Raw genomic sequence first — 12,109 nt, 5'->3', positions numbered from 1 at the left:
CAAGGGTCAAGTCAAGCAGAGATTCCTTCATTTTACTTGTTTTGATTTGGGGCATTTACCCGACACTTTGGTTAACTGAATCTGTTTTCTTGTCTGCTTCCTCCCCTGCCCGCTCCCTGCTCTACCCCTCCTGCCGTGTGCCTCTTCTGTGGACCACCCCACTATGCCTGGCCTCTGGAACGGGTTTCCAGTGGGCGCATCAGTTACAATGACATGTTTGAGATGCTGAAACACATGTCCCCACCTCTGGGGTTGGGGAAGAAATGCCCGGCTCGAGTTGCATACAAGGTAGACCTTGACCCTGCACTGATCCTGCATCTAACCCAGGAGCTGTCTGTGCTTGGCTGGGCCCACCTGGCCCTCATTAAGCCCACAGAGCATTCATGGGCTCTCACCTGCTTCCTTAGGGTTTGTTTGGCTGTTTGGCTGTACCTGGCTGCCTTACCGCTGCTCCCTCACCACCCCGAAACCCTTTGCTCTCATCCCAGACAGAGGCACATGTCTCTGCACTAACCCGACTCCCCGTCTGGCTTTCCTACCACTCACATCCTTGAGGAGCTTGGGATAATAGAGCCAGAGACACCCCATCCCTGGCCCTTTTTCCTTCTCTTCCTGTGCCTTCCCAAGGACGAGAAGACCAACGAAACAATGCTTTTGGACAGAGGGTGCTTTACTCTGGGCTTGAGACTACCTGGATGCCCTGCCCCTATGCTCCTGTCGTGGGTGGTCATCAAGTCTGCAAGGTCTGGCCTCCGCAGACGGATGGGGCCTGTGGACCTCTGCTGCTTTCCTCGGCCGTACCCTTCTACCCCAACTAAGCTCAGCCTTGTAGGGATTTACGCCCAGCTACAGACTTCAAGGGCTTCATACGCTTCCCGGTAGAAAGAAAGAGGGGCCTTGCTGTTGAACAGGAAAGTCTGTTTGGATGCCCTTGGCTGAGGGTCCCCGCTTTAGGTGTTCAGGAATCTCAGATCACTGAGTCGCGAGGGAGGAAGTGAACACGGACACCTCCAGGCCTCCTTCCTGGTTCAGTCACAGCTCGTTCCACCTGCAGTGCCTTCAGCACTCACAGCCCTGACTGCTCCCCATTAAACAGTGCCAACTGTGTTTGCATCTGTTTGAGAGCTCCCTGCTGGCTCCTCCCTCTTTGGTCCACTGTACTCTGTCCATCTTCTGTCTCCGTATCCCATTCTAGGTTTTTGTCTGCCACTTCATTCCGTGTAGTCTATGGGAACCAATCAGCTCTCCCAACACTCACAAATGCCTCTGGATTTTTCTGCCTTTATCTTCTGCCCTCAACTAGCATGTGTGTTGAAACTGCAGAGGCCCTGCATGCGTGCATGTCTCTATCCATAGGAGGGAGAGCTCTGTTCCTATGACACCCAGTCAGACAGAAAGGCAGGCGGGAAGGGTTGCACTGCCCTTTCTAGCCATGCCTAAGAATCCTGAGGTTCAGGGTACGACCAGACCAGGGGAGGCTTCAGGGTAGGTTGCAGATGGTTTGGGGCAAGATGGGGAAGGGCCCACGAGATGCCCCAGTGCCGTGTCTGGAGCTTATTTGCCCTGGTCTGCCACTCTGCTTCTCTGAGGTTATATCTTTGTCTGTCCTCCATGACTGGGGGCAAATCTGGGGAAGCCCTTGTGAGGGTGACCCTTGGTGTCCTGGACAGATCTCCCCCTCTTAGAACAGTCTGCTTGCTCTTCTTTCATTCCCATCCCAACCCCCTTCCCTGGAAGAGGAATTCCTTAGCCTCTCACACTGCCATCGGTGCTGGTCTGCAGGGATGCCATGCTCTGGGAAGCAGGCTTTTCCTGGTGTGTAACCCATGTGACATGTGAGGTCCTGGTCCTGTAATTGGACGTGCCCGGTGGGGCTTTGCCAGCATTCATAGGACAAGAGCCTACCTCCTATTTTCTGCACCCCTATGCCCCCCTCCATCACAATGAAGATACAGAACTTGGGGGCAAGATACTAGGGCTGTGTGTCCCTCCCCCAAAGAAGGGTGCTTGCTTTAGGGAGGAAGCCCTGTCTAGTTTTCTTCCTATATAGAGGACATTAGTATTCCTGGGGTGCTTCATGGCCAACCGAGTGTTCTCAGATACCTGAGACCCATATCCTCCCTCAGATGTTCTGAGAGCCGGAGTCTCTTGCAGCTGCTGAGTCTACCCAGAGGAATGACTCAGACACATCCCTGTTTCAAGATGTTTTGTCTCTGAAAAACAAGAAAAGAAAGGGAGCTGGCCACTCAGAGAGATGGGAGCAGCTTGCTCTGCTCACCTGTCTTCAAGTGTGTCTCCCTGGCCCCCTGTTTGTGGTTAAGACCTGAGTTAAGCAAGAACATCTCTCTTGAGGAGTGCCTCACTGGGACTGGACCTCAGAGAGGCCTCTTGGCTGCCACTCCTTACCCAATGATCCAGTTGCAGATAGAGGACAGGTAAGCAAAACCATAGAATAGGCTCACCCACTATGTTCTAGGCTGTCCCAGGGAGTGACACTCTGCCTTCTTCCTCAGCCAGGATCATATCCCCTTATGGCATTATAGTCAGTGGGCAGGACTCAGACTCCTGGGCCTGGCTTCTGCTACAGCCTTTACTTGGATTTCTGCTCTTCTCTAGCCAGGAGAATCTCAGCTCAGATGAGAGTGGGGTCCGGGAGGAGAGAATGCTGGCAAAACTTCCACCCACCCAGCCTTCTGGACCAGGCACCTGCCGGGACCACTCTCAGGACGCCAAGCCAAGCTCCAGAGCCCAAACACTAATTCTAGGGTGGGAGTGACCGTAACATGCTTGGCCCTGATCTGCTCCTACTCATCCCCAGCGCCTGGTTCGCATGAACATGCCCATATCCAATGAGGACATGACGGTGCACTTTACGTCCACACTGATGGCCCTCATCCGGACAGCACTGGAGATCAAGCTTGCCCCAGGTGAGTCACATAGCCTTGGGAAAGGGACTGGCCGATCAATCAATCCTTAGCAAGTTTCCTGGCAGCCTTGGGTAACTAGTGGGACCTCCTATTTCAAAGCAAAACAACACACACACACACACACACACACACACACACAAACACACACACGTCATCTACGTAGACATGTAAGGAAGATAAAGGGATGGGCTCTGCCTGGGAGACAACTGGATAGACTTACCTATTCTATTTGGCACTGACCATTCCCATGACAACTGCATTAGAGCTATACTATCTGGTGTCTAAGGAGGGAACCCGCATGGTGAAATGCAATTTCTTGCTCTAGTCATTACATCCAGTAGCGATAGCAACCTCAGTCAGGCTACAGGCAACATGGGGCATCTCCTTCTTTTTCCTTCCCCTCTACCAGGGGAAGCCTGTACCCCATCACTCTCTCACATCTATGCCACACAGCTTGGTTACTTCTGTGCACCAGGCGCCATCTTTTCTCACTCTGTCCCTAAGGCTGGGACCCATTGTTTGATTGTCTGCTTCTTGCTTTGTTGTTTTCTCCATTTGGGGTTACGTGTGCCAGTATGTGAGCATGCTCTTACGTTCTTTTCTTTAAGGGCTATCTCTTACCCCTTATTATGTTCCTCCTCTCCTTCCTTCATAAGAACCAGCTACTCGAGGGACCGATCTCTGCTGATTTCTCTCAGGCTTTGCCCTGTCTGTAGCCCTCCTCAGATTCTACTTCCTGTGGTTTTTGTTGTTGTTGTTATTTGGTTGGTTGGGTTTTTTGGTGTTTTGTTTTGTCTTCTCTGAGTACAACATCATAGGGAAATGTATGAGTCCTTTGAAGAATATAAGCGACTAAACTCAGTCAAGATAGATAAGCTTAGGGATAAAGAACGACTTACTTGATAAATCCAGAATTCACATTAAAAATGCTAGGCATGGCTGGGTGTGGTGGCACACGCCTTTAATCCCAGCACTTGGGAGGCAGAGGCAGGCGGATTTCTGAGTTTGAGGCCAGCCTGGTCTACAAAGTGAGTTCCAGGACAGCCAGGGCTATACAGAGAAACCCTGACTTGAAAAAACAAACAAACAAACAACAAAAAAACCCCCACAAAAACAAAAACAAGAAAAATGCTAGGCATGGTAATGTTTGCTTGTAATTCCAGTGCTCGTGACATGGGACCCAGCACTAGTACTGGGACATGGAGGTTCTGACCAAGCTTAATTTGAGAACTTTAGGCTCCTGAAAATGATGCCTAAGGTTTTCCTCTGGTCTCCACACATGCACCAAGAGGTGTCTCACACAAGCATCAGTATACAGGTACCTCCACTGCCACATGCACCTCATACATAACACACGTGCGTAAGAAATGAGATAACCTTGGAAATACTATATTTCCTAGGTAAACTGACAGCAAACAGCCTTCCAACAGAAAATGCTGGCCTAGCTGGCTTTGTGGATGAAGTCTATCAAACAGTTTAATGAATACAGACCATCTAGAAAATAAAAAATAGAGGGAATCTCTCTCAGCTTATTTTAAATGTACTTTATTCCTATATAAGAAACAAAGATAGGGCAGGAAATAAAACAATCTTCCTTTGAATGTGGACATAAGGTTCTTCAATATAATTTTAGTGAACTGTCTCTAGACATAAAAATCTTCAGTGCAATTTTATCAAACTAAATCTATCGGTACATAAAACAGGATAATATATGATGCCCTTGGGGGTTTATTCCAGTCGTGGGAGGCTGGTTCTGTGCTCTAAAGCTCAGTCAGTATAACTTACTGTACCAAACAATAACCGGGACTGGATGTTATCTCCATGGTCACATAGGGGACAAGTCTGTGACAGAATCCAGTGGTCATTCTTGCTAAGAATAGTCCTCTGTGGAGAAATAAATGATAAAGGATATCTATGAAAAACTTGAGCTAATGTAATATTTAACATAGGAACTATAACAAAGTCAGGACTGAGGACGGCCTGAGTCAGTGCTCAATTTTCAGAGATATCCTGGCAGATAGCCCTGCCATTCCAGTAAGATGACAGGAAGAGCAAGAGCAAGAGAAGATGATCAATAATGGCTTTAAAAATTGTTTTAAATATTTAAATATTGTTTTCAATAATAAAAATAAAATAAAAAGAGCAAAAAACAAAAGTGCCTGTGGTCAGAGTTATATTATTATTTGCAGAATTCCAGTCTGCTTCTAAAGTTACTGAAACTGACACATATTTAAAGGTAATATACAAAAGCATTTGTGTTCTAGTAACAATAGAAAATAACTCCATAATGTTTCCTTAAAATGTTTCCTTGAAAATAAACACAATACAGTGTCTCTACATCATGGATAACTCTAAGAATCCATCGGTACACTTTATTCTATGAGTTTCAAAAATATTTATAGGAAGAATCAAAGACCTAAATAAGTAAGAGTAGCCTGGGTCTTGTTCATGGATCAGAGTGTGTTGTAGATGAGATGTATGAGCCCTGTCCTTGTGCTAGTCGCTGTTATCCAGACAAAAATCCCAACAGATGAATCAATTCTAAGGTTATGGAGAAATGTAGACCTTGAATCATGCGGTTGAGAAGAAGACAAGGCCGGAAGCAGCCTCCTCCCATGAAGCTATGCTGCTCAGGGTGTGACTGGGAGAAAGCCACACACATAGAGCCAACGGCCTTCCTGCAGATTTGCAAAGGGGATTGATGTGGAAAAGATACCGTTCATCCCTAATGAGCAGTGGTTGGTAAAGTCAGATAGCCATTTACAAAGGGAAAGATTTTTGACTCACAGTTAGTTTGGAATGTGTACTAATTCTCTAGAAAGCAATTTTAAAGAGGAAGGCCTTACTTTAGCTAACTGCTCTAGGGGTAGGTAGTTTATCAAGTATGGTGGGAGAGGCCAGAGCATCCCCAAACAGGAAGCAGAGGTGCCTGCTACCATTCACTTACCTTTATTCAGCTCAGAGTGATGCAGCCTGCATTTATACAGCTTCCCCTCTTGATTAACCCTCATCACACACGTGCCTAGCATTTGTCTACAAAGCGATTCTAAAATCTGTTAAGTTTAAACATCACAGAGTACCGGCACAACATACCGCAGACTGGGCAGCTTGCCCAGGAAATCTATCTCTCAGGGTTCTGGAAACTCTGATGTCCACTCTTGAAGTACTGGCAGGGTGGTTTTAGTCTCCTCCTCAGTGAGAGGGTAAACAAGATTTCTGCTGTCTTCTCAGAAGGGCACTCTTAACATTATAACTTTTAATGATAACTATCTTCTACGCTTTTCCACAGTCACTGGCTCTTATGAATTCTGCATAGCAATAATGGGGATGCCTTTCAGTACATAGCACATATTTTGACCTCCTACAAAACTTAACTTGAAAGGGGTCATAAATTTAAAATGATAAAAACCTCTAGAAGGAAAGAAGTGTTGACAACTGAGATTAGTGGAGATTTCTCTCTCTCTCTCTCTCTCTCTCTCTCTCTCTCTCTCTCTCTCTCTCAACAGGATTTCTCTGTATAGTTCTGGATGTCCTGGAACTCACTCTGTAGACCAGGCTGGCCTCGAACTCAGAAATCCACCTGCCTCTGCCTCCCAAGTGCTGGGATTAAAGGTGTGTGCCACCACTGCCCGGCAAGAGATTTCTTTTTAGAAAAATGCATGAATCCAGATGTTAAGTGTATTTACTACTCCTTCAGAGTATCAGGTTTTGAATCCAAGCAGGAGGCTCACAAATAGGATCTGATGCCCCTTTCTTCTGGCATCCATGGGCAACTCTATAATCACACACACACACACACACACACACACACACACACACACACACACACACAGACACACACACACACACACACGAACCATATAAAAACTGATAAATTAAACTTCATCAAAATTAAAACTTTCACTCTTCAAACTATATTTAAGGTACTGGGGTTATAACTATGTTATAGAACAGAGGCCCTGGATTCTATCCTACACATGCACACACACACATACACACCCTGGATTCTATTTTGCACACTCACACAAATATACATACGCACAGTTGTACTGCTTCCTACTGTGCAGGAAGGTCTCCAACTAGTCTGCAGGCCACCGTGTATCTTCCTTTTAGCATCAACGCCATCCTATCTTCCTCTACACACACCTCCCCACACTTGTCTCCAGCTCTGCCTGAATGAGGGGCACGCAGGACTGCTTCTGACATGTCTCCCCTTTCCCTCTTGTCCTGGCCCAGCGGGGACGAAGCAGCACCAGTGTGATGCTGAGCTGAGAAAAGAGATCTCTTCTGTGTGGGCTAATCTGCCCCAGAAGACTCTGGACTTACTGGTACCACCCCACAAACGTAAGTGGAGAGTGAAGGGTACCCTCTGCTCCCATCTTCCCTCAGGGCATATGGGAGTGTATTGCTTTGGAGAAGTGAGCGCCCCTCATCCCTGTGTAGCTATGCTGAGTAGCACAGGAGCCATACATGGTGACCTGGAGTCCTCCTACTTTGACAATATATCTCACAACACTTTAAAAAATGCAAAAGGGAAGCCTAGTATTGGTGCTCAATTCTGAGGGCCTCTTGTAGGGATGCATCTGTCCAATGTAGGAAACACAGGACCAGCTAGTGTTGCTCAGAGTATGCTGTGTTCTGTAGCTAGAGGAGACTAGCCACAGAACAGAGCACTAGCACCCATGGCTGGCTGAGCCCACACAGGGGATGAGGGAAAGAAGCTGCCTCCTTACCCAGCTACATTTTCTGTGGCTTCTTTGTGCTGTGTGTCCTCCAAACCTTGCCCTCTGGCCTTTCGCCTGTTCTCTTCAGCTGACGAGATGACAGTGGGGAAGGTCTATGCTGCTCTCATGATATTTGACTTCTACAAACAGAACAAAACCACCAGAGATCAGACTCACCAAGCTCCCGGAGGCCTGTCCCAGGTACAGTTGGGGGAGACTATAGCTGCTCAGGGCTTAATGGCAGAGCTGCCTGCTCTCCGATAGCTACTTGCTCGGGAGTGCTGTGGAGCCTTGAATTTGAGAGCTGGTTTTTAGGGGTAAGACAGAAGCCCTGGCAGTGTCACCTTTTCTGTGGTTGTCCAGAGAGGATGTGATGTATCTGAGGACGACTTTTAGAGGATGGAAAGAGATGCACACACAGGCACACACCAGTGAGATGCCTGGTATAGGCCAGAGTTGCTCTTGTCATTGTTCATGGGTTGTGTGGGAGGTGTGGGATGCATCTTTCTGGTGCTGCCACAGCCATTTCTTTAGTGACTACCATGTGGAGGTTCTGTTTTGTAGACACACAGAACTTCTGGTGATGTTTGCCTGGCCCCATGCCATGGCATATTCACTACTCATCCTGGCCTGGAATTCCAGGCGGTAGCCACTATAACCTAAAGATGAGACGACTGACTTTGAATATGACCAATATTCATCCCTGTAGGTAGAAGAGGCGAGGCTCTGGTTTAAGTGACTTTTCCTGAAGTCCTTTATGGGGGAAAGCTGAGGCAATAATAGAAGGATCCCTGAGCCTGCCTTGTTTTGTTCACATGCTCCTCTTGGGAAACAAGGTTCTATGCGGCAGAATAAAGAGACGAGACTGTTACATGCTGTACGAGGCTGAGGTACTCAGGCACAGGCCTCTTCCTTGTTCTCCTTGTAGATGGGTCCCGTTTCCCTGTTCCACCCTCTGAAGGCCACCCTGGAACAGACACAGCCCGCTGTGCTTCGAGGAGCTCGGGTTTTCCTTCGGCAAAAGAGTGCAACTTCCCTCAGCAATGGGGGTGCCATGTGAGTTCCACTGGAGCATGTGAGTGGAGTGTGCTGGTGGGGTGTGCTGGTGGGGCATGCTGGTGGAACAGGAGCACCATATGAGTGCTGGTGGGAAGAACTCAAGGCCAGTGTGAGGGGGGATATCTGTCCCCACACACTACCTAGAGTCTGGCCTCTAGCTCACATCCTGAAATACCTGAGGCTCATCCACAACAAGATAGGGGGTTTTCAGGTCCCATCCCACTTCCTGGAATGAGCTCTGGAGCAACTTAATGTCTACCTCCACCCTTGGGTACACAGACACTTGGAAGCTGATAAAGATGGCTACTGCTAGTGTTTTCTATTTGCTAGTTTCCTTGATGGACTTTGAGATTAGCTTCATAGCATTAGGTAGCTATCACCAAGCTTGGGTAGATAGCTGTGCTACTCCTGAGGTAACGGCCACTGCATGTACCTGTGGTTTTAATATGCTTGGCTCATAGGGAGTGGTACTGTTAGGAGGGGTGACCTTGTTCGAGGAAGTGTGTCACTGTGGGAGTGAGCTTTGAAGCTCTGTACAGTATGGAAGAGTCAGTTTCTCCTGGCTGCAGTTAGATCAACACGCAGAACTTCCAGTTCCTCCTGCACCACGCCTGCCTGGACCCTGCCATGCTCTTGCCTTGATGGTAATGGACTGAACCTCTGAACTTGTAAGCCAGCCCCAATTAAATGTTGTCCTTTATAAGAGTTGCCTTGGTCATGGTGTCTTGTCACAGCAATGGAAACCTAATTAAGACAGAAGTTGGTACCAGGGACTGGGGTATTGTTGTGATAGGCCTGACCATGTTTTTATTTGGGGGGAATGTGGATTTTGGGACTTTGGAAAGCAATGGAATGCTTTTAGTGAGGCTTAATGGACCATCCTAGTAGGAATATGGAAGATGGTAGAGCCGAGGGCGATTTGAACTGTGGAGGCCTGCTAACGCAAAAGGTTTCAGAGGAGAATAATTTTAGTATGTGGCCTAGAGACTGTTCTTGTGATGTTTTAGTGAAAAATGTGGTAGCTTTTTGCCCTTAGCTGAAGAGTCTACCTGAGGCTAAGGTAAAGAGATTTTTATTTAGTTGTATCGATGAAGGATGTCTTGGAAAAGTCCAGCAGAGACTCTGTCCTCTGGTTTACTCTCATGAAGAGCATTCTGATCAAGCACAGCAAGATTAGAAAGGAAAAAAAAGTGTATGGTTCAAGTAATAAAAGGGCACCAGGAAGTGCAATGAAGATAAATCAAGGAAATAAACAGATTAAGTGAGTTATAGTTGGGTGGGCAAGATACCACCCAGCTAAGCTTATTGTTTATCCATTTGCCATTGAACATGGAATGGGTATATCATGTTAGGCATTATTATTACTTAGTTATTGCTTTCATTTGGACTTTTAATCTTAAACGGACCACATTCCAGCAATTCAGGGCACACCTGTAATCCAGATACTGTGGCTGAAAGACACAGGCTTTTGATCTGGATCTTGAGGAGTGTGGCCCTGAAAAGCTTAGGCCCAGGCATGGTGGTACACACTATTAATCCCAGGAGACCGAAGCAAGCAGATCTCTGAGTTCAAGGCCAGCCTGGTACAGAGCAAGTTCCAAGTTCCTGTTCCAGGCATGGTGGTACAGGCCTTTAATCCGGCAACTCAGGAGACAGAGACATGCACGTCTCTGAATTCAAGGTCAGTTTACAGAGCAAGTTCCAGGACAGCCAAGCTTAGGCAATGAAAGATGTAATAGAACAGGGGAGCCATGTTCCAGCCCCAGCAAGTAGCAGAACTCTGCAGCTTTGGCTATGTGGCTCTCCCTTTAGAGCCAAGAGTAGAAGGGCTCACTGGAACAACTGATGCTAGCTAGTTAGTTAGAGATAAGCAATTACCTGTGATTAAGAAGAGACCAGCATCACTGAGGTGAAATCTTCTGGGATGTGTTTTCTGAGAGCACAAAGAAGCTGTGTTCTAGAGATAACCAAGGTTGTACCTCATGCTGCAGCTAGACTTGGTAATGTGTAAAAGTCACCCAGGTGGTACTGGTTTTGAAGGTGTGAATGGGTCATGGAGAGCAGCTGAGGCTTGACACTGAGAGGCCAGGAAAGACCACTGGTAAAGATGCAGCCTCAGTTGCAGTTGACAGCCTAGGACTTAAGGGTCATACAAAGAAGTTGAGGCTTGGCACCATGAAGTGATCCTATGAGAGGCTATTGGTGAGGCCTAGTTGCAGTGGAGGACCCCAGCACATTGAAGATGCCAGTACCATGGGATGACCACCAAGAACAGCAGCAGTGGAATGGAGTCAACCTAGAGTGCTACAGAGGGCAGAGCTGGTGTGACTCAAGCCCTTTGGAGGAGCCCACAAGAGCATATGTGGATCCCAGACATTGGAACAAGAAACTGTAATGCTGAAATTGCCTTGGATCCCCCAAGATGTTTGAGATGCTAGATCCATAGGATATCTGCCAAGGAAAGCTGAGTTAGCCCAAGAGAATGAAGTTTGTTGCTGCTGTGTGCCAGATTTGTCAACAGCAGTCAACAAGGATGAAAGGAATTGGAGATTTGAAAAGTTCTTTGACATTGGAAATGGAGACATGGAGTTTGGAGTTTGTCCAGCTGGTTTTTGGTATGGTATTGGCCTATTACTTCCTCACTATGATGTTTAGGGGTGGTAATGTATGTCCTGTAATGTTGGAGGTATGTGATCTGCTTTTTGATTTTTTTATTTAGTAGGATAGTACAGTTAAGGGATTACAAAATCAGAAGAGACTTTGAACTTTGGACTTTTAACATTGTGGAGACTGTTATAGATTTTGGGACTTTGGAAGTTGGACTAAATGTATTTTGCACTATGCTATGGCTAAGTATGGCCCCCATAGACTCATGTGTTTGAACAAGTCTTTGGGGACTAGGGAATGGAATGTGGTGGCTTGAATATGCTTGGCCCATAGAGAGTAGTACTGTTAGGAGATGTGACCTTGTTGGAGGAAGTGTGTTACTGTGGGGGTGGGCTTTGAAGCTCCACACAGTTTGGAAGAGTCAGCTTCTCCTGGCTGCAGTCAGATCAACATGCTCTCCCAGCTCCTCCTGCACCATGCCTGCCTATTCCTTGACATGCTCCTACTTTGATGATTATGGACTGAACCTCTGAACCTGTAAGCCAGCCCCAATTAAATGTTGTGCTTATGAGAGTTGTCTTGGTCATGGTGTCTCGTCACAGCAATGGGAACCATAACTAGTACACTATCTCTTCTAAGTTCTGTAGTTACTGGCTTCTAGTGTCTGTGGACTTTTAAATTGTTTCTTGGTCTGGAGAGATGGCTCAGTGGTTAAGAGCACTGGCTGCTCTTCTAGAGGTCCTGAGTTCAATTCCCAACAACCACATGGTGGCTCACAACCATCTATAATGA

General features: G+C 47.0%; 1 protein-coding gene across 21 annotated transcripts in view; it reads left to right on the top strand.

Moving 5' to 3' along the window:
- The window catches only part of Cacna1b (calcium channel, voltage-dependent, N type, alpha 1B subunit), a 159,341-nt gene that overhangs the window by 137,675 nt on the left and 9,557 nt on the right, over nt 1–12,109 (top strand). For 16 of the 21 annotated variants that reach the window (XM_006497634.3, XM_006497632.3, XM_017315156.1 and 13 more), the window contains 5 exons: nt 192–288; nt 2,819–2,927; nt 7,164–7,271; nt 7,740–7,852; nt 8,580–8,707. In XM_006497634.3, the coding sequence (XP_006497697.1) occupies nt 192–288; nt 2,819–2,927; nt 7,164–7,271; nt 7,740–7,852; nt 8,580–8,707 (555 nt within the window). Of the gene's footprint in view, nt 1–191; nt 289–2,616; nt 2,928–7,163; nt 7,272–7,739; nt 7,853–8,579; nt 8,708–12,109 lie in introns of those variants that run through there. The other 5 variants (XR_003950091.1, XM_006497635.3, NM_007579.3 and 2 more) reach the window with 4 other exon arrangements.

The sequence above is a fragment of the Mus musculus genome, chromosome 2 (genome assembly GCF_000001635.26).
Source record: "Mus musculus strain C57BL/6J chromosome 2, GRCm38.p6 C57BL/6J".
NCBI classification, from domain to species: Eukaryota; Metazoa; Chordata; class Mammalia; order Rodentia; family Muridae; genus Mus; species Mus musculus.
Note: the sequence above shows the minus strand (reverse complement) of the source record. Positions and strands in the feature narration are given on the sequence as shown.